At 39.8% G+C, this 27,859-nt stretch overlaps 1 protein-coding gene across 3 annotated transcripts in view; it reads right to left on the reverse strand.

The window, feature by feature from the left end:
- CSTPP1 (centriolar satellite-associated tubulin polyglutamylase complex regulator 1) overlaps positions 1–27,859 on the reverse strand; it is a 147,650-nt gene that overhangs the window by 22,561 nt on the left and 97,230 nt on the right. For all 3 annotated transcript variants that reach the window (XM_070759928.1, XM_070759936.1, XM_070759944.1), the window contains one exon: positions 7,081–7,165. In XM_070759928.1, coding sequence (XP_070616029.1) covers positions 7,081–7,165 — 85 coding nt within the window. The remainder of the gene's footprint in view (positions 1–7,080; positions 7,166–27,859) is intronic.

Genomic DNA, 27,859 nt, shown 5'->3' on the forward strand with positions numbered 1-27,859 from the left:
TATAATCAATGTCTGTGATTACCGTTAGAATGAATCCTAAGTTTCATGATGATCTTCGCTTTATTGGGCACAGTTTGGAATTACAGTCTCTTTACACTCCTGAGAATCTCCATTGGCTTTGGACTAGAATGGTTAATAGATGTAGCTTGAGAAAACTAAGCGTGTGTGGGGTGGGGGAGGAGGTGGAAGAGCTACAGGACATATCTGCAGGAGAAGCTTCCCTCCCTGCCACTCAGAGCCGCTCAGTTCAGTGAGGCAGATTCAAGCATGCAGAGCAGCTTGAATTAATTACCGGGAAGAAGAAAGGCTAAGGCTAAGAGGGTCCCCAGGAGAAAAGCTACTATTTAATACAAAACCGTTTGAAGATGTCAAACGGCTTCTGTTTTATTTATTATGTCCCAGAAGCCTCCTCCTGGTGCTGTCTGCCAGCAGCTCCAGTTCTTATTCTCATTACTAACCACATTACAGAGGTGGTCAACGGCCACAGCAAGGGGATGCTTTTGAAGCTGGCACGCAGGGCATCCTCCATCTCCCAGGCAATAAAATATAGACATTGGCATCTCCAAGTCCTGGAAACACTAAAACCCCTTGGCTGAATCCTGTATCACATTTAAAAAAGAACTTTTAAGATGGCTCTTTGTTGCTTGTATCCTTACAATTTATATTGACCGGTTCCTAATATGATTTGATTGCTTATTTGTACCCTAAGACTATCATTAAGTGTTTTACCTTATGATTCTTGATAAACTTATCTTTTATTTTATGTACACTGAGATCATATGCACCAAAGACAAATTCCTTGTGTGTCCAATCGCACTTGGCCAGTAAAGAATTCTATTCTATTCTATTCTAAATAAATCAAAAAGCATCAATGACAGCCGTGAGAATTTTAACCAATATTTCTATTTCTAGAATAATGGAAAGGCAAAGGACATAGAATGCACAGAGAATTTTTCTGTATTTCTCTATATTGACCTCAGTGACAAATTGTCAGGTTTTGGTAATGGAAATAGGTATAAGTCTACTCTACTTCACAATTCTAAAGAGCTTTAAAATATTAATGGAGAAGTAAAATTAGGTGCAATTATGTGACAACAAGTTAAGTTATACAAGAAAATTATTCTGTTCTGAAAAATATTCAGTTGGAAACATTCCCAAGAGTTTGTGATTTAATTGCTCAAAAGGATTTGTTGAGGATTGTTATTTGTAGGAGAAGGGATGACAGAATTTGGGGATGGAGTAAAAAGAGGAATCAGCCTAGAAAAGTTAACTACAAGTGAACTAAATTCTAAGCAAACACCTAACCAGCTGTTGATCATTAGTTGAGAAGATTCACTTATGACCCTGGTCTTTCATGCTTGACATATTTCCTCAAATGACAGTTTGTCTTTAGGTGGATCCAATGATCTATATTGAGCATGATTGTTCAACCAGCTTGTTCTCTTATGGTAATGAAACCTAGTTTATATTTTGTTATCTTCTGCACTGCAATCCTACACATTGAATGCTTTTGCTGAAAGTCAAAGCAAACTGTATCTATGGATCCCCGTGGTCAATTAAGCTATTGTAGTAACTCTACCAAAAAAAGAGAATGTATATTTTTGGTAAGATTTAATCTTGACAAACTTATTATTATTATTATTATTATTATTATTATTAATAATAATAATAATAATAATTAGATTTGTATGCCACCCCTCTCCGAAGACTCGGGGCAGCTCACAACAGTAATAAAAGCAATATAGTAGTGGAACAAATCTAATATTAAAAAACATATAAAACCCTATCATTATTTTTTTAAAAACCAAACAGCACATTCATACCAAACATAAAACAAAGTATAAAAAAGCTTGGGGGAAAGGTGTCTCAACTCTCCCATGCCTGGCAGTATAAGTGAGTCTTGAGTAGTTTACAAAAGACAGGGAGGGTGGGGCCAGTTCTAATCTCCGGGGGGAGTTGGTTCCAGAGGGCTGGGGCCGCCACAGAGAAGGCTCTTCCCCTGGGGCCCGCCAAACGACATTGTTTAGTCAACGGGACCCGGAGAAGGCCAACTCTGTGGGACCTTATCGGTCACTGGGATTCTTGCGGTAGCAGGCGGTTCCGGAGGTATTCTGGTCCAATGGGTGTAGGGCTTTAAAGGTCATGACCAACACTTTGAATTGTGACCGGAAACTGATCGGCAGCCAATGCAAGCCACGGAGTGTTGAAGAAACGTGGGCGAATCTTGGAAGCCCCACGATGGCTCTCGCAGCTGCGTTCTGCACGCATGCCAAGCAATGCATTTCCCCCAAAATGCTCAGAAACCAACAGCTTAATAATTCCTTCCAGCATTTTGATAAGTATCAATAAAAACCCAATAGTTCTTTATTCTCAGACCCTAAAATCTAAGGGTAAAGGAATATAGATTCAAATGTGTTATTGAAGCTTTAAGTGTGGATAATGTATATTAAGAGGAACAGAGCTTTGATTACAGTCACAGGTACCTTATTTTTTTGACATAACCCTTCTGTGGGTACCTGTGCCCCTATCTTCTTTTTGAAATTAGGACCATGACTGGCCCAAAATAACCCAGCTGGATTTCATTCCTAAAGCAGACCTAGAACTCGAGACATCTTCCCCAGGCTTATATAGTTTTATGTATGGTATGCTTGTGTTGTATGTTTTTAAAACAATGGGGTTTTAGATATTTTCTTTAAAATATTAGATTTCTTCATTGTACACTGTTTTATTATTGTTGTGAGCCGCCCCGAGTCTGCGGAGAGGGGCGGCATACAAATCTAATAAATAATAATAATAATAATAGTAGTAGTAGTAGTAGTAGTAGTAGTAGTAGTTGTTGTTATTATTATTATTATTATTATTATTATTATTATTATTATTATTATAACTCACAATCTCCTGGTTTCTAGATTAGCATCTTTATCACCACACCAAACTGGTGTGTTCGTGTACAACTAAGACCCAATCCCCCTCTCTCCCTCTCTTTAATATTTTCAGCCTCAAGGGACTTTGTCCCAAAGTTTCCACTGCATCTATCTATCTATCTATCTATCTATCTATCTATCTATCTATCTATCTATCTATCTATCTATCTATCTATCTAATTGGATTTGTATGCCACCCCTTTCCAAGGACTCGGGGCGGCTCAAACATATACGAGGAACAATAATAAGCAATCCAATTAATAATACATTAAAAAAAAATCTTAAAAATTCTAATTTAAAAAAATGCCATTAACCATTCATTTGACAATCATACTAAAAGCATTCATTGGTTGGGGGGGGGGGAGATCTAGAAACCCCATTAATCAGTTCTTCTGTACTGACTAGGATTAGACCTATGATGAACAATATCAAATGTGGGACAAAAATTATGGTTCAGAATTTCATTTTCATAACCTTCTATTAAATCATAGTCCACTTCTCCATGAGTAAGCTACTGAAGTAAATGAACACTTAAAAATGAAAACGTGTGCTATTCTACTTTGCTGTTGTCTTTCCTCTTTTTCCTCTTATTCAATCGTTTTCCTTATTGTTTGTTATTAATACATAGCAACAGCTCCTGGAAGAGCTAACTGCATCACAGAATCATCTCAGTCTGCAGTTTCAAGGATACCAAAAAATATGGTGACTTATAAGCTATGTGTATAAAAATCATAGTCCCTGGTGGGTTGGAGTTTCTAGTGTGTGCTGCCATTAAATTTATAACCCCTCAAAAATCAACAAAAATCCTGTCAGAGGACCTTTAAAAAGGGTATGATGAACACAGTATGCATACAAAGAAGAAATTGCTAGAAAAAATGATTCCTCAAATTAATCTTTTTTCCAGCTGGTGAAGTTTATGGGTGATCAGTCAAGATGAAATAGAACCTTTGATAGAAAAGTAGACAAGCACATAAGAATATCAAATGGTACAGATGAAGAAAACCAAGGCAAGACAGCTTCAGACTAAGGCAATATCAAAGAACGTCTTTTACTAGCATAGTCAACAAAAGCAAAGCTCTCAGCCCGGGAAAAGTAAAGGCGGTGATATCATCCCCACCTGAGTCTGGGTGCCTCAGAGACTCAGATCTCAGTTTTCTCTCACACCTGGCATTCCAAAATCCTTAAATCCCCTGTCTCCAAGTAAGTGCACACCCACACAAGTATAAAAACAGAAAGGCTGCCCCCTCAAAAAAGCTTAATATTTAGAAAAGGTTTGCAAGCTTTTTTTTAAAGCAGCCATACATCCAAGTTTTTAATTTCATGGTTCATGGATGTCATTAGCCAATTTTGCAATTATTAGTGGCAATTCTTCTTCCTTCCTCTCTACAAATAGTTTCTGAAAGAGACTTCTACTAATCTCATTTGGCAGCACTAGGCTGAAAAATAAGTTACCCCCATTTTAAATTGAGTTGATCTGTTAGAACATTTTATATGCCAATTTTTAAGAATCCACTAAATAACTCTTGCTTAAGCCAGTCATACGGATATAAACAACATGTGGCTTTTAAAAAGATATATTAATAAGATGCTAAAAGATTGTGAAAAAGTTGTCATTTTCTCCAAATCCATTGTGAGAATCAAAAGGTGTGACCTTTGGTTATACACCTATGTCTCTACCACATTTTTAAAAGCAGGTTTCAAACATGATTTGTGGAGATTTGTATTTCTTTCTTTTTTATATAAAGTTTTATTTACAAGGATATATACAGTAAATACATTGAGGTACAGACAGCAATATAGAAACAAAAGTTTGTATGTCAAATTTTAGGCAATATGCATTAACCAAAGACAGAAGACAAAACAAAATAGAACGAAACAATCAGAGATGGAAAAACAAACAAACACGCGAGTATCCGGTAGATCTGTATTGAAAATATGAACTGAAAATGTTTTCCATAGCTCATTACAATATAGCTAATATTCTAAATTATGTATAAGTAAATGGAGTGTTGCATATAGCGAAGCCAAGAGATTTTGAATAAATCATTTTAGTTTTTTAACCTATAACTTTATCTCATTCATCTGTTAAAAAAGAAGGATTTTTGACACCAGATATATATCTAAATATCTATATACTTGGAATTTTTAATGTTTAATGGGCAAGTTGTTCTTTATTTCTAGCCAGCGATAAAAGGGATCCCAGCAATTGTTAACAATTGCCGAGATTTGTATTTCAATGGAGACTTACTATGAGTTGTCCATAAGAAAAGTGTCAAAGACTAAAAGAGCCCGTAAGAGGTAGCTGTAGCTTTATGTATTATGTTTCATACTGCCAAATATTAGCTACCCAAGGCATAAAACATAAATCCACTGTTATAAATCCATAACCCAATCATCACAGCAGAAACATTAAAAGAATGAAACAAAATTTAAAATAATCATTGCTGTCCTAATACAATCATCTTATGTTCATAAAGAATGTAATATATCCCCTACTAGCAAGTTATACTAAAGGATCCTGGAGGAACCTAGGAGCCAAGCCCTGTCGGTTAAAAGCAGCCCTCTGAACTGTACACACAAATCTATTGAGAATTTTAAGAAGCATTGCAATATAACTTGATACAAGTAGCATTCAACTCTTAGCATGAGGATTCCTCCATTTTTTATCTTTTGTGATTTTTGAGTTGCCTTCAACGATATTCCCATATAAGGTACACTGTGGTAGTCTAGCCAGATAGGGATGAGACAAATCACCGTCTCAAGGTTGACTCATCCTTCCATCCTTCTGAGGTGGGTAAAATGAGGACCTGGATTGTGGAGGCAATATGCTGGCTCTGTTAAAAAGTGCTATTGGTAACATGTTGTAAGCTGCCCTGAGTCTAAGAAGGGCGGCATTAAAAAATCGAATAAATAAAAATCAGATGTTTCTCTACGCCTTCATTTGAAAACTGACTAGTCAAACAGATAGAGGGCGTACTTCAAACTAAATTTAAACTCAGTTCTAACAACTGACCAGAGTTTGTCCCCATGCTTAGACTCTCCCTGCAGCGCACAGAGAAGATCGTTCAGGTAAGCCAACGGTACTTTTCTTAACAATTTTCTCTGCAAATAGAAGGCTAGAAACAAAATGTAGCCAGATCTAAGGGAGCTCTCTTCAACAATGCCTGATTGACTGCCTCTTTTAAGGCACTTAATATAACCAACTCTCCTAGATAGTCATTATCATTAACTGATCCAGTCACTCAATCCCTGTTCCCAGTGAAAGGACCCAAAAGGAGCATACAGTGATCCCTCTATTATCGCGAGGGTTCCGTTCCAAGACCCCTCGCGATAATCGATTTTTCGCGATGTAGGGTTGCGGAAGTAAAAACACCATCTGCGCATGCGCGCCCTTTTTTCTATGGCCGCGCATGCGTAGATGGTGGAGTTTGCGTTCCCCGCCGCCCACACAAAGGGGAAACCCTGATTCGGCTCCTCGCTGCTGCTGCACTACCGAGCAGATCAGCTGCTGGGCAGCCGAAGGAACCTTCCCTCAGGCCGGCTGCGACCTTTTAAAACAGCCACGCTGCTTCCCAGCTGAGTCCTGAAGCCAAACGCGGGTTCGAACTTCGCAAAACGTCTATACCATGGTTTTTCAAAAACATTAATAAAAAAAATACTTCGCGGTTTCCCCCCCTATACCACGGTTTTTCCCGCCCGATGACGTCATATGTCATTACCAAACTTTTGTCTGCCTTTAAAAAACATTTTTTAAAATAAACTTTAATAAATAAACATGGTGAAATGGTTGCTAAGGGAATGGGAAATGGTAATTTAGGGGTTTAAAGTGTTAAGGGAAGGCTTGTGATACTGTTCATAGCCAAAAATAGTGTATTTACTTCCGCATCTCTACTTCGCGGAAATTTGACTTTTGCGGGCGGTCTCGGAACGCATCCCCCGCAAAAATCGAGGGAAGTGGAGCAGCAGGATTAAAACTCAACTTGAGTTTATCTTTATCTTTTACCTTTACCATTAAAAAATAATAATAATAATAATAATAATAATAATAATAATAATAATTTATTAGATTTGTATGCCGCCCCTCTCCGAAGATGGACTGGACTGGTCATTGGCATTAAAATATAATCAAATCATCTGGGAATGCATAAAGGCTCACCTTGCTGCTTTCTGAGTAAGCTCCACAGGAAAGTCGGGGCAAAGCAGTTGCAATAAGCAGTGGTACTCCTTGGCGGTCAGCAAGTCTGCAACAGAAAGCAAAAGCATTAAATGTGAGCTAAATAGCCTCCCCAGAACTGAGGCAGGATCATGGACTTCTTCATTTAGTTTTAGAATATAGGTAGTCTTTGATTAATGACCACAATTGGGATTGGCAACTTGCTTGTTAAACAAAGTAATCACTAAGTGGGGAATCATGTGACTGCACCTGTGCTTATGATTTTACTTTAGCTTTCTTGTTTCTCTACTCTCCTGTCTTTTGAATTGCTCATCCCAATTCTGGAATAATTAGCAAGAAGTGAATTGTTATATTTACATTCATTGAAGAGAAAGGGATAACAAGAGAGTAAACAGACACACTATGGAAAATGCACATCAAAAGGAATGCACTAATACAAGCAGCCTCAAACATGCCGACGCTCCAACACTAGAGTTTTTAAAGAAGAGATTGGGCTACTATTTAGATTAGATTAGATTAGATTTATTGGATTTATATGCCGCCCCCCCTCCGTAGACTCGGGGCTGTAAGGTTTCCTGCTTGAGCAAGGGGTTCCACTTCCAACTCTGTTATTCTGTTATCCTATGTTTGGAGCTGAGTCCTATAAACACACAAGGCAAACTGCCAGTATATATTAGATTAGGTGCCTGCTTACTCTTTTGTAAGCAAAAAAACCAACAACCCACAACCCACAACTCAGGCACGGGAGAGATTGCCTAAGTCACTTATTTAGACAATCACTCTTGGGCCTGACCTGTTTTAGTTTCATTTCCTTGTTTTTTGTTTTCCCTTTCACACAGTAGAGAGACTGAAGAAGGGAGCACATGAGAGCATATTTGCCTAATGTGCTTCTGGCTCTCAACCCTCATGGGTAGGGATTAAAGTGTCTTCTCTTTGACGTACACCTCTCAAAAAAAATAAAGGGAACACTTAAACAACATAATATAACTCCAAGTAAATCAAACTTCTATGAAATCAAACTGTTCGCTTAGGAAGCAACACTGATTGACAATCAATTTCACATGCTGTTGTGCACATTCAACTTTGTGCAGAACGAAGTATTCAATGAGAATATTTCATTCATTCAGATCTAGGATGTGTTATTTGAGTGCTCCCTTTATTTTTTTTTGAGCAGTATATATTCCCCATTCTGTGCCTACTTATCCTCTTGTAATCCCTTCCTCTCCAAGCTCTCCTCTCTACAAGAGAAGGAAAAAGGGGGGAAAGGGTCAGAAAGAGAAAAAGTGAACGGCTGTTTTAGCTATCATGTGACTAAGGTATGTTGTGAAGGTTGTAAATGTGTGACTTGGCTGCAAAGTTATTTTTTCGCAATAACTCCGAGCAGTTGTTACATGAGGCAGTCAATAAATGAGGCCTACCTGTACTTCATATTAGACAGTATGTGGCAACCTTTCATTGTATTAAAATTTATCTTATATATGGTCCATATGTTAATAGGGAAGACCAAAATATTGCTAAAGACAAGGTGAATTATATGAGATGTGAAACATTCAGGGTTTGGGCTAATTATTAAGCTTATGATATTAAACTTCCTGATTCAAAGATTATTAATTAGGCAGAAAAATCATTCTATCCTATTTTAATTGTAGTTCAGGACATATAAGATTAATCCATGGTACAAAGTAATTGTCAAATTTAGCAAGGTATTGTACAGTATTTGAATGCTTCGATCACTTAACAAAAGCAGTATGACTATTTTAATGAAATCTATTATCAGGAACTGTAAGAAACAGGCCCTATGCATGCTACGTTTCAAACACTTCTTTGTACACAGGCTCGTATTTAGTTTTTACAAAAGCTCCAGATTTTTGTGGCATAATATTTTGCTCCCTTCATAGCCTCTCCTCTTCCATCATACATTCCAAAGTCTGCTTTTCAGTCATACCTTCTCTCCTGACATCACAACATTCTACAGTATGCCCAAATTATTGAAACTTCTGCTAAAAGAACTGTGTAAGGGCATTGATGCAAACTTTGGTTTGTAATACTTAACACAGAGAGTAAGGAATTATTAATCTTGCATATACCTTTATGAGAATAGACCTTATTAAACATAAAGTGGCTTCTGAAGAAATATATCAATATAAATAGAATAATATAATTAGGAATTTTGTTTCAAAAGAAAATATATGACTCAAAAAATAACTGGACGTGGGGGGGGGAGAAACCTTGAGATTTGTACATACAGAAACCACACAAATCACTACAGAGCAACAATCCCTTTGAGAAGGGCAATTCAAAGTAGCAATAGCGCTTAGCATTTAGACTTATATACCGCTTCATGGTGCTTTACAGCCCTCTCTAAGCGGTTTACAGAGAGTCAGCATTTTTTTTTTAAATTATTTTGTCCAATACACAATGAGGGTTTTAGTGGGTATATATCTATATACACATAGCAAAATACATGATGAAGGTTATAGAGGATATACTCATAGTAAAATATATCAAAGAAATAATAGAAAAGAAGATATAGTAATAGAACATATCAATGGAAGAATAGAAGAAGAGATATAGGAATAGAAGAAAGGTATAGGAGATATAGGAGAGCAATAGGACAGGGGATGGAAGGCACTCTAGTGCACTTGTACTCGTCCCTTACTGACCTCTTAGGAATCTGGATAGGTCAACCGTAGATAATCTAAGGGTAAAGTGTTGGGGGTTTGGGGATGACACTATGGAGTCCGGTAATGAGTTCCACGCTTTGACAACTCGGTTACTGAAGTCATATTTTTTACAGTCAAGTTTGGAGCCGTTAATATTAAGTTTAAATCTGTTGTGTGCTCTTGTGTTGTTGTGAAGCTGAAGTAGTCGCCGACAGGCAGGACGTTGCAGCATATGATCTTGTGGGCAATACTTAGATCTTGTTTAAGGCGTCTTAGTTCTAAAGTTTCTAGGCCCAGGATTGAAAGTCTAGTCTCATAGGGTATTCTATTTCGAGTGGAGGAGTGAAGGGCTCTTCTGGTGAAGTATCTTTGGACATTTTCAAGGGTGTTAATGTCTGAGATGCGACATGGGTTCCAAACAGATGAGCTGTATTCGAGGATGGGTCTGGCAAAAGTTTTGTAAGCTCTAGTAAGTAGTGTGAGATTGTCAGAGCAGAAGCTACGTAGGATTAGGTTTACAACTCTTGAAGCCTTCTTGGCTATATTGTTGCAGTGGGCTTTGGCACTTAAATCTTTTGTTATTAGTATACCAAGGTCTTTAACCGAGTGGGGATTATCTGTGATAATTTGATTATTCAGTTCGTATTTGGAGTTCAGATTCTTCTTCCCAATGTGTAGGACAGAGCATTTGCTAGTTGCGATTTGGAGTTGCCATGTGTTAGACCACTCAGAAACAGCATCAAGGTCTTTTTGGAGAGTAGTTGTGTTATCGGTGGTGTTGAAGAGTTTTACATTGTCGGTGAACAGGACACAGTTGCTTGTGATGTAATCGCAAAGGTCATTGATGTAGAGAATGAAGAGTTGCTCCCAACAGTCTGACTTGCCCCCAACAGTCTGGGTCCTTATTTTACCCACCTCGGAAGGATGGAAGGTTAAGTGAACCTTGAGCCTACTGAGATTCGATCTGCCAAACTGCTGGCAGCAGGTGATCAGCAGAAGTAGCTTGCAGTACTGCACTCTAACCACTGCGCCACCATACTGGAAAAATACTGGTGCCATTTTCCTACTCCAGTGCTACCCTGCAAACCCAGTAATGCTTCTTGGTAAACTCCTATATAAATGCCTGTTTTCCTGGGCAGCCAAGAAGTTCAGTGTCAATTTGAATTAAATCCTAGATACATATGCACACATTCATAAGCATGCATACGCAGATGAAATAGCATGCATACACAGTTCAGTGTGAAAAGGATATTCCATGCTTAAAAATAAAGCCATCTTAAATAATCTACACATGTCTTCATGTAATACCTAATTTGGTCCAAAAGACGCCTTTAGAACAAAGTACAGTGGAACCCCGACATAAGAGCTGCTCTACTTAAGAGCAACTCGAGATAAGAGCTGGGAGGGGAGAGATATTTTTGTTCTACTTACAAGCCCAAATTCGAGATACAAGCGCCAAGGAGCTGTCTCCTGAAGCCAAACGCTAACTTCCGTGTTCGGCTTCAGGAGACAGCTGCGAAGCGGCGCGCGTGTTTTAAAAGGTTGCAGCCGGCCTGGGGGGCTCGGGGGGGTGCTTGCAGCTTTCTTTCTTGCTCTTTTTCTTTCTCTCTTTTACCTTCCCTTCCTCTATTTCTTCTTTTCTTTCTCCTTCCCACCTTCTTCCCTCCCTCCCTCCTTTCACTCATTCCTCTCTTACTCTCCCCTTTCATAAGTTTCCTTGCTTCCTTCCTCTGTTCCTGTCCCTTCCCCCTTTCTTTCTTTCTTTCTTTCTTTCTTGCTCTTTTTCTTTCTCTCTTTTACCTTCCCTTCCTCTATTTCTTCTTTTCTTTCTCCTTCCCACCTTCTTCCCTCCCTCCCTCCCTTCACTCATTCCTCTCTTACTCTCCCCTTTCATAAGTTTCCTTGCTTCCTTCCTCTGTTCCTGTCCCTTCCCTCTTTCCTTCCTTCCTTTCCACCCTCCGTCCATTCATTCACCCATTCCTCTCTTGATCGCTTAAAGCCGGTCCCTGGTGCAAAAAGGGTTGGGGACCTCTGTCCTACAGGATTGGGTGGCAGAGAAGTTGAACATATGTAAATTTAAAAGTTTAAGAAAGTTTACAAGTTAAGTGAAAGAAACTTCATTATTCATTTATATGTACATGTACATTTCTTCATTAAAAACATGTCTTTCTGCATAATTTAGACTAACTTTGTGAGTTTTTTGAGGGCTGGAACCAATTAAAATTATTTACATTAATTCCTATGGGGAAAAGTCGTTCGAGATAAGAGCTGCTCGACTTAAGAGCCCAGGTCCGGAACGAATTAAACTCGTATCTCGAGGTACCACTGTATTTTCAATCTGTTAAAAAAAACATCACTGGTATGAGAACATTCGCTACCACATGTTTGTAAAACCATCCAAGCAGCATCTGGCAGCATTAGGAAAGGCAAACAAGATCTAAGGGCATATAGGAAGAAGTATGGCCATTAAACCCACAAACATTATTACTTTGGCATCAAGTAAAGCAGCTGGACGGCTTCTTGGAATCGTGTGTGCGCAAAACTGGTCAACCTATTAAAGAAAGGCAAAGGGACAAGATCCAAAATACACAAAGTAGCCAACCCAATGAATCATCTCTTAAGAGTCCTGCTTTGTCCAAGGTTGGCAAAGAAAAGCCTCTGTGGTTTTTGAGGGCAGAAGACCAAAGAGGTGAACAGGAACGTTTATGGGATGGAAAGAGAATGGAAAGATACTTATCTCAATAAACCGTGCATGATTGTAAGTTCCTAATCCAAAAGGTTGCGGACTGAAGTTAAAAGAGGGGACTGGCTGAACAGCAATAATTTCGACAGATTTCTATATGCAGAAGAATGTAAAGAATGGAAGAAAAGCCAGTAGTAAAACTAGAGCCAAGTACAGGAAGGGAGTGAAGCCAAAGGGCACTAAATGGGAGGCTATAGTTAGAGCTCATTTGCTCAGTTACTTGTTATCCCTCTATTGAGCCTTTACTTTTCTGCTCCAATATTTAATTAATGCAGCTAGAATCAAAAGAGGCCCCTGCATGTTCTCAAACTAAGCACTGGCATGCATTTACAAAGCTACCGCTTTCTTCTCCTGTTTGCAACCCATTGTGCCTCATACAATGAAGCTACAGAGAATTCTTTGGCATTTAGGGGGTGGGTAAAGGATCGCACTAGCAAAAGAGATCCTGGAAAGCTACTGTGCATAATATCTGGGATCCTTGCCTGTATTTCAATTGGGTATCATCATAGACATTCAATATTTTACAATGTTTAAACAAATTACACTCAGTTCCCAGCTTCTGTTTCTGCATATTTAATCATACCCACATGTAGGCAGAATTTAAGCTCAATTTTCCCCATGCTAGTACATCAGATATGTTAGAATTCAGCTACCATAATCTACTAACGATGAAAGATCATGCTTGCTGAGGATTATAGGAACTGAAATCCCACATGTTTCTAGAGCAGTAGTTCTCAACTTTTCTAATGCCGCGACCCCTTAATACAGTTCCTCATGTTGTGGTGACTCCCCAATCATATGTCTAGCGCTAATTCTCCCAACAGAGCTTTAAGCTGATTGGCAGGAAGGTCAGAGGGACACTCCCACTGTAAAACGCCTGATTGGTCAGATTGTAAAAATATGTTCCAAGGCGCCAGAATAGAAGCTTTAGTTCCTAGCACCAAGGGAAATTTGTCTTTTCCCATGGTCTTAGGTGACCCCTATGAAACGGTCGTTTGACCCCCAAAGGGGTCCCGATCCCCAGGTTGAGAACCACTGTTTCTAGAGCAATTGGTAGGAGAAAGATGCTCCAGTCTAGTGTTTAAATAAAAAGAATGCATTTCAAGGATACTGGTAGCAGCAGGGGTGGGCAGCAGGCAGGACAGGATGGAACGCAGTTCCACCGGTGGAAATGAAAATGAGTGTGCAGCTCCAGCTGATCGGCGGCTGTCACTTCCTGGATTACTGATCTCGGCTCTCCTTTTTTTCCCTGTTGCTGCTACTGAGTCTGCGCTCCTTGCTTTTTTCTCTTTCCTCCTTCCTGGCCTCAGACCAGCTTCCCTCTCTCCTGCCCGGCTCCCCTCCAGCCTCACATGGCCACCTCCTGGCTGAGGTGCAAGCAGAAGGCATGGGTGGAAGTGGTGCTGGCAGCATTTATGCTTCTGGCAGCACCCGTTCGTCTAGCTACCCAACCTGAGGCGGGGGAGGTGGGGTTAACCCTGTTTAAATTCAATTACTGTGGATTTACCGACCACGTCTGCTGGAAGTTTGTTCCAAGCATCTACTACTCTTTCAGTAAAATAATATTTTCTCACGTTGCTTCTGATCTTTCCCCCAACTAACCTCAGATTGTGCCCCCTTGTTCTTGTGTTCACTTTCCTATAGAAAACACTTCCCTCCTGAACCTTATTTAACCCTTTAACATATTTAAATGTTTCGATCATGTCCCCCCTTTCCATTCTGTCCTCCAGACTATACAGATTGAGTTCATTAAGCCTTTCCTTTCGTTCTTATAGTATAAGATATATAAAAGTTTATCACAGAATCATAGAGTGGAAGGGACCTCTAGGGTCATCGGGTCTAACCCCCTGCTCAATGCAGGATTCATTAAACCATCCCAGAAAGAAAGTCCAGTCTCTGTTTGAAGACCTCCAGTGAAGGTGAGCCCACCACCTCCTGTGGCAAACTTTAATCTATTTATATCATGATATTTGACATTACAGCATACATGCCAATTATAGAGATTATATTACTGATAAACAGCTTTCAAAATAAAAATGATTCTTGTTAATAGTAGGACTAAGATAGAATTCCATGAAGTAAATCTAGGTGTGGTTTTAAAAACTAAGAATTTAAGAAAGTTTGTTATCTTCTTCAAAATTCACTTAACTATATTCTAAACATTTAAAAAAAAGTAGATATTTTATTTCTTTGCTTAATCCTATTGGACATACATATCTATCAAGAAGAAAATGATAGCCAACTGCCATTACCCTCAAGAGGATGGAGACTATATATACACTTATATACGCTCTCTTTTACTTTAAAGAGACTTGCCAAATTAGAACTATTTAAGGAACAATTTTAAAAAACTATTCATGGGTGTGCTTTTCATTCTGCCTTTTCTCTTCTTTCTTCATTTATATATGAATTAAATCAACCCAATACTATGTAATATCTTACATCGTTTCCTAGTTTGTCTATTGGTAGTTGCAGATACCAACTGTAAAATTCATTCTATTCCCATGCTCCCACTACAATTCCTGGAGAACTTTTAAAATTCAGCCATACCTGGAAATAAATAAATAAATAAAATTATAACACTAGCACTATGTGGTACAGTGGTTAGAATACAGTGTTGCAGACTCTGGCCACAGCTAGGAGTTGGATCCTAACCATCTCAAGGTTGACTCAGCCTTCCATCTTTCTGAGATCAGTAAAATGAGGACCCAGATTATTGCGGGCAATATGCTGACATTTGTAAACCACTCAGAGGGTGCTGTAAGTGGTATATAAGTCTAAGTGCTAGTGTTATAATTTTATTTATTTATTTTATTTGTCAACAAGTGGAAGGAAACAGGACACATGGAAAAAAATGGCAGAAATAAATACATATAAAGAAGCAAAAACATAGCCATAAAAATATAAAATGAGTACATACAAATGGGTACAGCAGGACAGGGACGGTAGGCATGCTGGTGTGCTTATACATGCCCCCTTAGGGACCTCTTAGGAAACATGTAAGGTCCATGGTGGACAGTTTAAGGTAAAAGGTAAGGGGGTTAGAGAAATTAACAAGAGGAATGTTTCAGACATTTACTACTCTATTGAAGAAGTCATATTTTCTGAAATCAAGATTAGAGAGGATTACCTTTAGTTAGCATCTATTGATAGCCCTAGTGTTATTGCAGTTGAAATTAAAGTAGTCATTAAAAGGTAGGATGTTAAAGTAGATGATCTTGTGTACTAAGCTTAGGTGGGAATGTAGACAGCGTAGTTCAAGGTTATCCAGGCCTTTTTCTGTGCTACACCATCCAAAATACAATTGTTATTGTCCCTGAGCAATGATCTGCTGTGATTACTGCTTTCCAGTTAACTACAATGACATACCTAAAGGCCCCGTTCTAAAAAAACCCCACCCCAATCTATTGAAATTGCCAAGAGCTGCTCGGAATAAACAAGAGTCATTGGGTACATGGCCATACAGATTTTTCCCGTCTCTAGGATACTCAGGCCACAGGCCAGGCCACAATCAAGTCAAACAGTCCTCATGGCTGTTCCTCAAGGAAGGCAATGGCAGGACACAGAAAGATACTATCACAATAAATAGAACTTTCTTGTAATCCATCTGTACCACAAATTACAATTTTAATGTTTTATCTTTAAAAGGCCAGCCAAAATGATTGCATATTGTTCAGTACCACCCATGGCCTCCAAGAAGCTTAAAGTCAAAGTGGAAGAGTGCAGTAAGGAACAGAGATCTCCTTACAGTATTTTAAAAGAGTATTCATTTTCCCATCATGAAGCACAGATTGTTCAAATCAACCACAGAAGTGGCTGTTTGAACAAAAGGTCAGAAGAAAACCAGCACATTTAAATTGCAGTCTTCTGTACAGACCCCTAAATTATGATTCTTTTTTTCATACTGGCCTCTGAACTTTGGAAGATCTACCACAACCTCAGTGTCTCTTAAGATACACGAAGAAACTACACTGTAAGGACAAATGCAATTAACGAAGTAGTATTCATTAATTTTAAAATTAAGCAGAAAAACAATAATTAACATGTAATTTCATTTCAAGCCCTGGTTTGCACAGAAATTATCTTGGCCATCTTAATAACTCTACTGTATATGCACTGGTAATGGGAGCTCATACGTAGTTTTAATCCGTAATATCAGAAAAATATTTAAAATCCACATGATGCAGGTATCATCAGATTATGACCCTATCAAATACAACGTTACCTAATCCCATCAGGAAAAGATGCCTATGGCATGAATTTTCTACCAGATTTATCATATTATGTTATGTTTATATATACTGCTATCCTATACTTGTTTGACAAATAAATAAATTAATTAAAATATTGCCGAATCTTTGTTAACCCTACAATTAGTGATGAAAATAACCCTCCACTTGATTGTACTGACCTGTTTAGATGGAAAATGTATGTTTATGCACTTTTTAAATAACAGAAGACCTAACAAAGTTTTGTTTTTGTTGAATTTTTAAAATCTGTGCCTTAAATCAGGGAAAAATTAAGTACAAACTAATGAAGACATATATTTTGCAAAGCTAACTAGAAACTTACACATCTTCTCTCATACACACACATACACACCGCCTTAAATCCTCTGGTATGTGGGCAGATTGGCTGATGTCACTGCGGGCTGCAACAGCACTTGACACTCCAGCATCTGGGCTGCCCTGACATTGTAAACTTGCAGCTGTTGCTACCCCAATTACAACCACATCTTTCAGACTTTATCCCTTTCAGACTTAGTCTGGGTGCCCAATTAGAAGTGTGCCCAGATTTGGTGACTAGTTCAATTTGTAAAATACATTTTTAAAAGAAAAAGATATTCTGCATGCATTAAGAACTTTAAATACCCACTGTAAATGCATTTAAATCTTGCCAAAAAGTCATTGCTGACTTCAATCCTAACTAACACATACATAGCTAGCTAATAAAACTTTTTCTCTCTCATCATTATTCCCTGCCTCTCAACTACTGAAATTCTGGATTGTTTAGAAACTTTAATTATGAAACTAAGCATGTGTCTTTTTTAAAAAGAAAGAATATAAATATAAAATCAGAGTATACAGTGTTCCCTTGATTTTTGCGGGTTCGAACTTTGCGAATACAGTGATCCCCCGTTTATTGCGTCCCCAACCATTGCGAACAGGGTACTTCGCTATTTTTCAACCCGGAAGTCAAAAATACCATCTACGCATGCGTGCCGGGCACGCATGCGTAGATGGCAGCGGCTTCCCTGGGTCTTCCCCCTCTTGCTGGCGTCAGCGAGGAGTTTCCCCACCGCCCACGCAAACTCCTCGCTGCCGCTCGCCCGCCCTTCGCCTGCCCACGCCGTTCGCTCCCCCCTCTTGCTGTCGGGAGGGCGAGAAGCCCTCCCCAGCACCCGCTCGCCCGCCCTTCGCCCTGGCGGAGAAATTCCAGCCCCCACCTGGTCCCGCCCGATCCTCCTCCCTGAGGCAGCTCGCCCTCCCATGGCCGCTTCCTCCACCCTCTATTGCAAGCCCTCGCCACCGCAGCCAACGCGCGCTGCGATCTTCAAGCCCGGCTCCTTTCGGCCCAGCATCCCGGGCCAAGCAGCTGCCTTCCGTGACTGAGCCTGGCTGGCCCGGAAGATCGTAGCGCGCGTTGGCTGCAGCGGCGAGCGAAGCCAAGCCGGCAGCAATGTCGCCGCCGGTGCAGCCAACGCGCGCTACGATCTTCCGGGCCAGCCAGGCTCAGTCACGGAAGGCAGCTGCTTGGCCCGGGATGCTGGGCCGAAAGGAGCCGGGCTTGAAGATCGCAGCGCGCGTTGGCTGCGGTGGCGAGGGCTTGCAATAGGGTGGAGGAAGCGGCCATGGGAGGGCGAGCTGCCTCAGGGAGGAGGATCGGGCGGGACCAGGTGGGGGCCAGATCGTAGCGCGCCGGACGGGGGTCTCCCGGGCTGCCCGATGCGACGGCCGCCCAGAGCGCTTGGCCAAGGGGGCTCCGCTCCTTCCTCTGCTAAACAGCTTCCCCCTTTGCATCCCGGGCCAAGCGGGGTCGCCCGGTAGTTTCCGCGCAATTAGCTCCAGCCGATTAGGCTAACGAGGGGGACGTGCACAGACACGCACCGCGCAGGCAGGTAGCGAAGGAAGGAAGCGAGCGAGCCGGGGGCAGCCCAGCCGGAGCTCCACTTCAGGTGCCGGCGGAAAAGCCCGGCAGCCAAGCCGGCGTCTTGCGATCGCCGCCTGCCCGCTTCGCCCGGCTCCTGCGGGTCACTTCGGGGGCTCTTCCTCCCTCGGGGCGCAAATAAAAAACCCCCAGCCCTGGAAGTTCGCCGCGTCTGTCAACGCTTCTCTTCCCCTTCCAAGCGCCCGATCGCAGCCTGGCAAAGCTTCTACCAGAAGCCGGGTTGGGGGGTTCCCATGTCGGCGGGGATGTTTTAAAACACTCGCGCGACTTTCCAATGAGTCCCGAAGACAAACGCGTTGTCTTCGGGACTCATTGGAAAGTCGCGCGGGTGTTTTAAAACATCCCCGCCGACATGAGGGGCTCGCTAGCACACCCCCAAACCCGGGTTGGGGGTTCGGGGGTGTGCTAGGGAGCCTCCCATGTCGGCGGGGATGTTTTAAAACACCCGCGCCACTTTCCAATGAGTCCCGAAGACAAACGCGTTGTCTTCGGGACTCATTGGAAAGTGGCGCGGGTGTTTTAAAACATCCCCGCCGACATGGGAGGCTTCCTAGCACACCCCCAAACCCGGGTTGGGGGTTCGGGGGTGTGCTAGGGAGCCTCCCATGTCGGCGGGGATGTTTTAAAACACCCGCGCCACTTTCCAATGAGTCCCGAAGACAAACGCGTTGTCTTCGGGACTCATTGGAAAGTGGCGCGGGTGTTTTAAAACATCCCCGCCGACATGGGAGGCTCGCTAGCACACCCCCAAACCCGGGTTGGGGGTTCGGGGGTGTGCTAGGGAGCCTCCCATGTCGGCGGGGATGTTTTAAAACACCCGCGCGACTTTCCAATGAGTCCCGAAGACAAACGCGTTGTCTTCGGGACTCATTGGAAAGTGGCGCGGGTGTTTTAAAACATCCCCGCCGACATGGGAGGCTCCCTAGCACACCCCCAAACCCGGGTTGGGGGTTCGGGGGTGTGCTAGGGAGCCTCCCATGTCGGCGGGGATGTTTTAAAACACCCGCGCGACTTTCCAATGAGTCCCGAAGACAAACGCGTTGTCTTCGGGACTCATTGGAAAGTGGCGCGGGTGTTTTAAAACATCCCCGCCGACATGGGAGGCTCGCTAGCACACCCCCAAACCCGGGTTGGGGGTTCGGGGGTGTGCTAGGGAGCCTCCCATGTCGGCGGGGATGTTTTAAAACACCCGCGCGACTTTCCAATGAGTCCCGAAGACAAACGCGTTGTCTTCGGGACTCATTGGAAAGTGGCGCGGGTGTTTTAAAACATCCCCGCCGACATGGGAGGCTCCCTAGCACACCCCCAAACCCGGGTTGGGGGTTCGGGGGTGTGCTAGGGAGCCTCCCATGTCGGCGGGGATGTTTTAAAACACCCGCGCGACTTTCCAATGAGTCCCGAAGACAAACGCGTTGTCTTCGGGACTCATTGGAAAGTGGCGCGGGTGTTTTAAAACATCCCCGCCGACATGGGAGGCTCGCTAGCACACCCCCGAACCCCCAACCCGGGTTAGGGGGGTGCTAGCGAGCCCCCCATCTCGGCGGGGACGTTTTAAAACACCCGCGCCGCCCCCAAGTAAAAACACCATCTGCACATGCGCAGAAGGTGTTTTTACTTCCGCAGCGCTACTTCGCGAAAACCCGCTCGTTGCGGGGGGTCCTGGAACGGAACCCTCGCAAAGAGCGGGGGATCACTGTAGTCTATACCACGGTTTTTCAAAAAATATTAATTAAAAAATACTTCACGGTTTTTTTCCTATACCATGGTTTTTTCCATCCGATGACATCATACGTCATCACCAAACTAATAATTTTTGCAAATAAATAACAAAAAGAATAATTATTGTTAATAAATAATTATGTTTATAAATATCGGGATCACTATTCAATGGCGAGTACCAGTAATAATGGGAATGGGAAATGGTAATTTAGGAGTTTAAAGTGTTAAGGGAAGGCTTGTGATACTGTCCACAGCCAAAAATGGTGTATTTACTTCCGCATCTCTACTTCACGGAAATTCGACTTTCGCGGGCGGTCTCGGAACGCATCCCCTGCGGAAATCGAGGGAACACTGTAATTCTGTGTGTGTGTGTGTGTGTGTAAGAGAGAGAGAGAGAGAGAGAGAGAGAGAGAGAGAGAGAGAGAGAGAGATTGAGAGATTAGTATGTTCCTCTATTTACATGTTTTCATTCTTTCCTATCTTTCTGAATGTGGAAAAACTACATTTTACTTTGATAACTAAAACTAGGTAATCTTACTATTTACTTTAAACTAAAATGAAAGAAAACACAATTTCACATTGTTTCCATATTATGTAGAAACAAACTGAAATCAAAGAGTCATATAGTTGGACCAGTCCATAATTGTGTCAATTGTTCCCACTATTTCTGTTAAAGATTAAACAACAGAAAGTGAGTGAATATAAACCAACTATCCCTTTAAAAAATCACATACCAGAAAAGTTTAATAAAACAATTTTATGTCTTTGGTTTGTAGAATTTACAGAAATTACTCTAAAAAAATTAAAACCCGTCCAAGCTTACAAATGACAGGAAGAATCACAAACAGCAAGATATTATAACAGAACATATTCAAAGAACACTAATTTAGGCTTTGGAAAATTACTAATATTGAGAGAAAGGATAATTTTAAGGCATCTGAGGTTTCTTTTTATATTTTGACATGGCAATCAAAACTGTCCAATCATGCATCATCTCTTGTGCTTAACAGAATAGCAATCATTATGGATATGACAAGATTTCTGAGAAAGGAAATGCAGTATCTGTCATTCTATAAGATGCCCTGATGACAGTGGGATTTTCATCCATCACTTTGGATGGCAATTACTATTAATGGTCCACCATTCTGGATGGGATTGCTGTCAGTCAATCTCTCCACCTAAAAGGTTTCTTAACAAGTCAGTCCACTCTCTTTTTCCTTTTAATTCTGCATCATATATAACAACTGAAGGGAAAAGAAACAAGTACCGGTAAGCAAGCGATGAAATGAGCTGTTCACGTAGCTCCTTTTGTTCCCTTGTCAAGCCTTTACAGATAGTTACAGATAGAAAAATTATAAAGAAAAAATATCTTCTTTATATATTCTTTGTGTTTGAAAAACTAGAAGAAAGAAAAATGCATAGGAATAAGAACTTTCTTTATTATATACTGTATTTATGTGTCATTTTTCATCATCCTTCATCTCTCAGCTTTTGAAAAAATTCAAAAGATGGATAAGAAAGTAGTTTGAAAAGCGGAATAACCCAAAAAAAAAAATCCTTCAAGGAGTTGGAAACAGAGTCTGACACTACCTCTCTGCAATATAGGTAGTCTCCAGCTTAGAACAGTTCATTTATGACCATTCAAAGTTACAATGGCACTAAAAAAAGTGACTTGGGTCCATTTTTCACATTTACAGCCATTGTAGTATCCCTATGGTCATATGATCAAAATTCAGATTCATATTATGAATCTGCAACTGATTCATATTATGACGATTGCAGAATCCCAGGTTCGTATGATCAATTTTTGTGAATTTTCAACAAGCAAAGTCAATGGGAAAGCCAGATTCACTTTACAACTGTGTTATTAACAACTGTAATGATTCACTTAACAACTGGAAGTTTTAAAGCAGATGTTGGATAACCATCTGTCTGAAGTAGTGTAGGGTTTCTTGCCTAAGCAGGGAGTTGGATTAGAAGACCTCCAAGGTCCCTTCTAACTCTGTGGTTGTGGTTGTGGTTGTTGTTGTGGTTGTTGTTGTTGTTATTGTTGTTGTTGTTATTGTTGTTGTTGTTGTTATTATTATTATTATTATTATTATTACTATCTATGACAAGAAAGGTTGTAAAATGGGACAAAACTCACTTAACTGCCTGGCTTAGCTAGTTAATAAAACAAAACGTGATCCAAAACAATTAAATATAAACCTCAAGCACTTAAAAACAAATATAATAACAATCAATATATAAAGCACCAAAGGTCCAAATAAATCATTTCCCTCTTATAAGAAGACGGCCAAAACATAGTTTTGCTTAACCACCTGGCCCCAATGCCTGAAGGAAAAACACTTTTTTAAAAAAAATATGGAAGGCCAGCAGGTCAAGCAGCAATTATAAGGGCTATAAACTGCAAAATTAATTGGCATGCCCAACAGCATTAATACTGGCGTGCTCCGGAAGGGGAAATCAAGCAAATATCCAAGGAAATTAACTTTTCTGTGGAGAAGTTCCTGACTTCTTTCCTACAATCAGTTTCTCTTCACAAAACAGTACAGGTAATCCACCTCTTTAATATAAAAAAAGTGAGTGAGCTTTTGTGTCTCGATTCTTCATAGTTTTATGCATTTCTTCATTTTCCTTATTAATCAATCATACATCTGTCTTTAACTTTAGCAAAGCACTATGAATACCAAATGTAACTCCTCTGAAACGCTATGGAAAGCACTGTCTTAAAAACCTCATTTCTACTTAAACCGAGAACATTATTTATTACCACATAGGTTATCTGCAACCAGTACTACTCTCGTGGAGATACATTGAAATAGACTGCTTCCACACTGTGGGTAATGTAGGTTACTTCTCCATTCAGTTTTAAAACCATACTATTTTTTCCCATCCAGTCTTCCTCAAAGAGATTGAATAAATGAGGATACAGCATTATAGCCTTATTGCCTTACTCTTTTGTCAACCCATAGCAAGTCTGTTTTGCCATGTGACCATCTGTGTTGAATATAGCTGTCACATAAGGACAGTAAGATATTCTGGAATTCCAATTCTCTAAACATGATCCATAATTAATTTTTTTCCATAATACATGAAGCAAACACTGTTCTTTTGGACATATTTTAAGTTTTGGGGCATACTTTTAGCTCTCTTTAGTAATACAGTAATCCCTCGCTATTTTGCGGTTCATCTTTCGTGGATTCGCTACTTCAGGGGTTTTTTCAAAGGGGCTTATAGCTTTTAAAAAATTATTTACTTGTATTAGACTAGGCCTGTAGGTGACAGAATATATCATTTACAAGTTTTTCTTACGTACAATACATGTACTGTATTGTTCATGTCCATATCCGAGTGAAATATGCTTAGGAATTACTGGACTCTATTAAAGAAACTGGTAGGATATCACATGTATTCCAAGCTTAAAAATATTATAGAATGACTGTTTAATGCAAAGGGTGAGTTGTTAACAATACAGGGAGGTTTTTAAAAGTCAAAATACTTGTTAAATACATAAAAATAAATCTTTCCTCTACTTCACGGAAATTCGTTTTTCGCGGGTGGTCTTGGAATGCATCCCCCGCGAAAAACGAGGGATCACTGTATCACTTGTTCCTTGTCCTTTTTAAAGCCAATCTTGTTCAGACATTTTGTTCTACATGTAGGACTCTAATCTGTTTTTTAATATCAAGTGAAAGTAAGGATATTGTATTGAACATATTCGTTTGGATATATTAATTTTTAACATTAAATCTCTTTTCTCTGATACTGGGATGTACACTTACCTCTTCCTACCAGGTCTGCTTGGTGCACCAGTTGTGGTCCTACTTGTACAGGGAGTCATTGCTCATGGTCATTCATGCCCTCGTCACCTTGAGGTTTGATTACTGCAACGCTCTCTACATGGGGCTACCCTTGAAGTGTTCGGAAACTTCAGATCGTGCAGAATGCGGCCGCGAGAGCCATCGTGGGGCTCCCTAGATGCGCCCACATTTCTGCAACACTCCGTGGCCTGCACTGGCTGCCGATCAGTTTCCAGTCACAATTCAAAGTGTTGGTAATGACCTTTAAAGCCCTACATGGCATTAGACCAGAATACCTCCGGAACCGCCTTCTACCGCATGAATCCCAGCGGCCGATAAGGTCCCACAGAGTTGGCCTTCTCCGGGTCCCATCGACCAAACAATGTCGTTTGGCGGGCCCCAAGGGAAGAGCCTTCTCTGTGGTGGCCCCGGCCCTCTGGAATCAACTCCCCCCAGAGATTAGAACGGCCCCCACCCTCCTTGTCTTTCGCAAATTACTCAAGACCCACCTATATCGCCAGGCATGGGGGAACTGAGACATCCTCCCCGAGGCTTTTATATTTTATGTTTGGTATGTATGTGTTGTATGGTTTTAATTGCTGGGGTTTTATATATGTTTTATTTTTAATATTAGATTTGTTTCACTGTTATATTGTTTCTATTATTGTTATGAGCCGCCCAGAGACTTCGGAGAGGGGCGGCATACAAATCTAATAAATAATAATAATAATAATAATAATAATAATAATAATAATAATATGTTGTTCTCCTAATTTGCTGGCATAGCCTAGCTAGAATCTTTTCAGATTATTCTTCTATTGCTTGCCATATTTCTTTAATAATGGTAATCTACTGGAAGGAAACTGATACACTAGACTTTGAGGATCTTGATTAGTAAAAAATAAATTAAAATAATAAATTTGAATGGTTTGTGAGGGCAAATTAAGAATGTTTGGATTATTTTCATGACAAGATGTAAATCAATGTACAGAGTTAGGGGAACAGATAAGGGAAATAGAAATTCACCAGATTGTTATTAGAAAATGTAGGTATAAGTAAAAACAATTTCTTACATGGGATGACTTAAAAGCACAATAAAATTGTCTAATATGCAACTATAGTCATTCCTTCCAAGTCTGTTTTACAATCCTTTCAAACCTTTGTAAATCTGACAGCTGAATGCTCCATCTACTGGTCAAATTGACACCAAAGCTGTCCTATTTATTCCTTCATTCTTTCCTCATATTCCCTATCCAAAGAAGCAAATAAAATTACAAAAGAACCCACAGCTAATCTGCAAAAGTCCATCTAAAACCTCTGATGGCAGAACAGTTATTGACATTTTTCTGCTACCAAGAATTTCTGTTTCCATTGGAAGGCTTTCTAACCACACAATTTGCTTCCCATGTTTAACCTCAGCTTCAGCATTTATTTCATCTGAAACCAGAGTTTTATTTGCCAACCATTTTCTATCTTTCTCTTCCCCAAGTATGATTTAAGCTTTTGGTAATGGAACTACCAGGTTCTGGTATGTATGAATACGTTTTATCAGACTACTTTTCCTTTATTTGTTTATTTATTTATTAATTGGATTTATATGCCGCCCCTCCCCGAAAAGTTCTCAAAAAGAGGTTCAAATACAATGTTCTAATGTTCATTAAATATTATCTGTAAAAGCATCATGGAACAATGAGTGTTATATGTTTACATATTTTCAATAGAATTTTGCTCAGCACAACTTCTCATTAAGGGTTTTGCTTCTCCAAACCACCAAATATACGTACACAAACAGAAGAACTTGGAGAAGGATGGACGAAGGGATACCTATATAATATACTGGGAAAACAACCAATATATGGATGCAAAAGATGTCACACTATTGTACACCCTGGATACAGGCATGATGAATAGTGATTGGTTGACTTTCTCAGAAAGCTTCAAATTTGCACAAATACCAACAACATTCATTATTTTTGCATCATGAAATTTAGTACAAATGTGAAAAGGGTAATGTCTGCTCAAAATATCCTGAAGCCTTTTAAATGTAAACTGAAATGGTTTGAAAAATGGAAACTGTGTGGGGTTGATTGAAGAGAAATTGGATCTACCAGCTGGTTCTAAATATCAATGCCTAACTGGCTCTTATGTTTCATAATGTCATAGAAATAGCAATATCATTTAGGTTGTATGCTGTCCCATAGCGCTTTAAGCACTCTCTGATTGGTTTACAATGTAAGCACTGTGTGCATATTGCCCCCAATAATTTGGATTCTCATTTTATCAAACTCATAAAGATGGAAGGCTAAGTCAACCTTGAGCTTCATTAGCATCAAACTGCAGGCTGTGGGCAGAGTTTGTCCGCAATACTGCACTTAACCACTGCATCACCAGGGCTATTTTCATGCCTTGATTTCATCTACAGCAGTTTTTCAAGATTTTTTTTAAAAAAATACAATAGATTTTAAAAGTGCAAACAAATGTTTCACAAGATCAAGTAACAATAAAGGGGAAAAGAAGGCAGATAATTTGGCTGAAGAATGGGATAATGGGAAGTTTGGTACAGAAAAAATGCCACAATTTCATCAGAAGCTAGTATCCATGTACAGTAGCTCGTGAGCTGAATGGATATAATAATAATAATAATAATAATAATAATAATAATAATAATAATAATAATAATATATTAGATTTGTATGCCGCCCGTCTCCGAAGACTCGGGGCGGCTCACAACAATAATAAAAACAATATTACAGCGAAACAAATCTAATATTTTAAAAAAGCATATAAAACCCTATCATATTTAAAACTAAACAACATATATATACCAAACATAAAATATTAAATATTAAAAAAGCCTGGGGGAAGGTGTCTCAACTCTCCAGCAAATATGTTTCTGATAGCAGAAAAAGTCCACACGAATCCTGTTTGTTTATATCTATTTGTATATCTACTGTAGTTCATACAGATATAAACTGAAAAATCCAATTGTTTTAATAATAAGTATCCTTTTAAAAAAAATCTGTAATTTTTTTTCTAAAACTGTGCAATAATGTTAGACACACGTGCCACTGAGGATGCTATTATGCAGTCACTTTGTTACTGAACAGATAAAAAAACAAGTTCCACTCATTTATTTATTATATTTATATCCCATTACTTTTCCAGGAGCTCAAGGTGATATGTACAGTATTTCATTTTCCCAATTTTCCCCATATCTTTTAAGAGGATAAAGTTCAGCTGAAAGAGTCACTGGCCCAACATTACTATGGTATCCATGGATGAACTTTTGAGCTTTGATCTCCCCAATCCTAGTCCCTAATAAAGTATTTGGAAAATGTCTCTATGAGCTAACTGTAAATTGTACATTTGTGATGATACATTTACTAATATTTCATAGTTTAATCACAAAGTATAAAACAAGAGAAAAGGAATAACAACAATATTTTCACCTTTTTAAAGTCAAGGAATGGAAACTATTATTATAAGTTAAATGTTATAGGAAACTGATGTATGATTTTTCAGTATGGTCATCATGTCATAGTTTTGAAGACATGATATAATTCCTTGTGATGGTGGGGAATTCTTTAAACTATCAGAAATAGCAAACAACTAAGCTGCAAAAATGACATGACCACAACTAAGAATCTTTGCTTGCATTGTATGAA

The sequence above is a fragment of the Erythrolamprus reginae genome, chromosome 1, assembly GCF_031021105.1.
Source record: "Erythrolamprus reginae isolate rEryReg1 chromosome 1, rEryReg1.hap1, whole genome shotgun sequence".
NCBI lineage: Eukaryota > Metazoa > Chordata > Lepidosauria > Squamata > Dipsadidae > Erythrolamprus > Erythrolamprus reginae.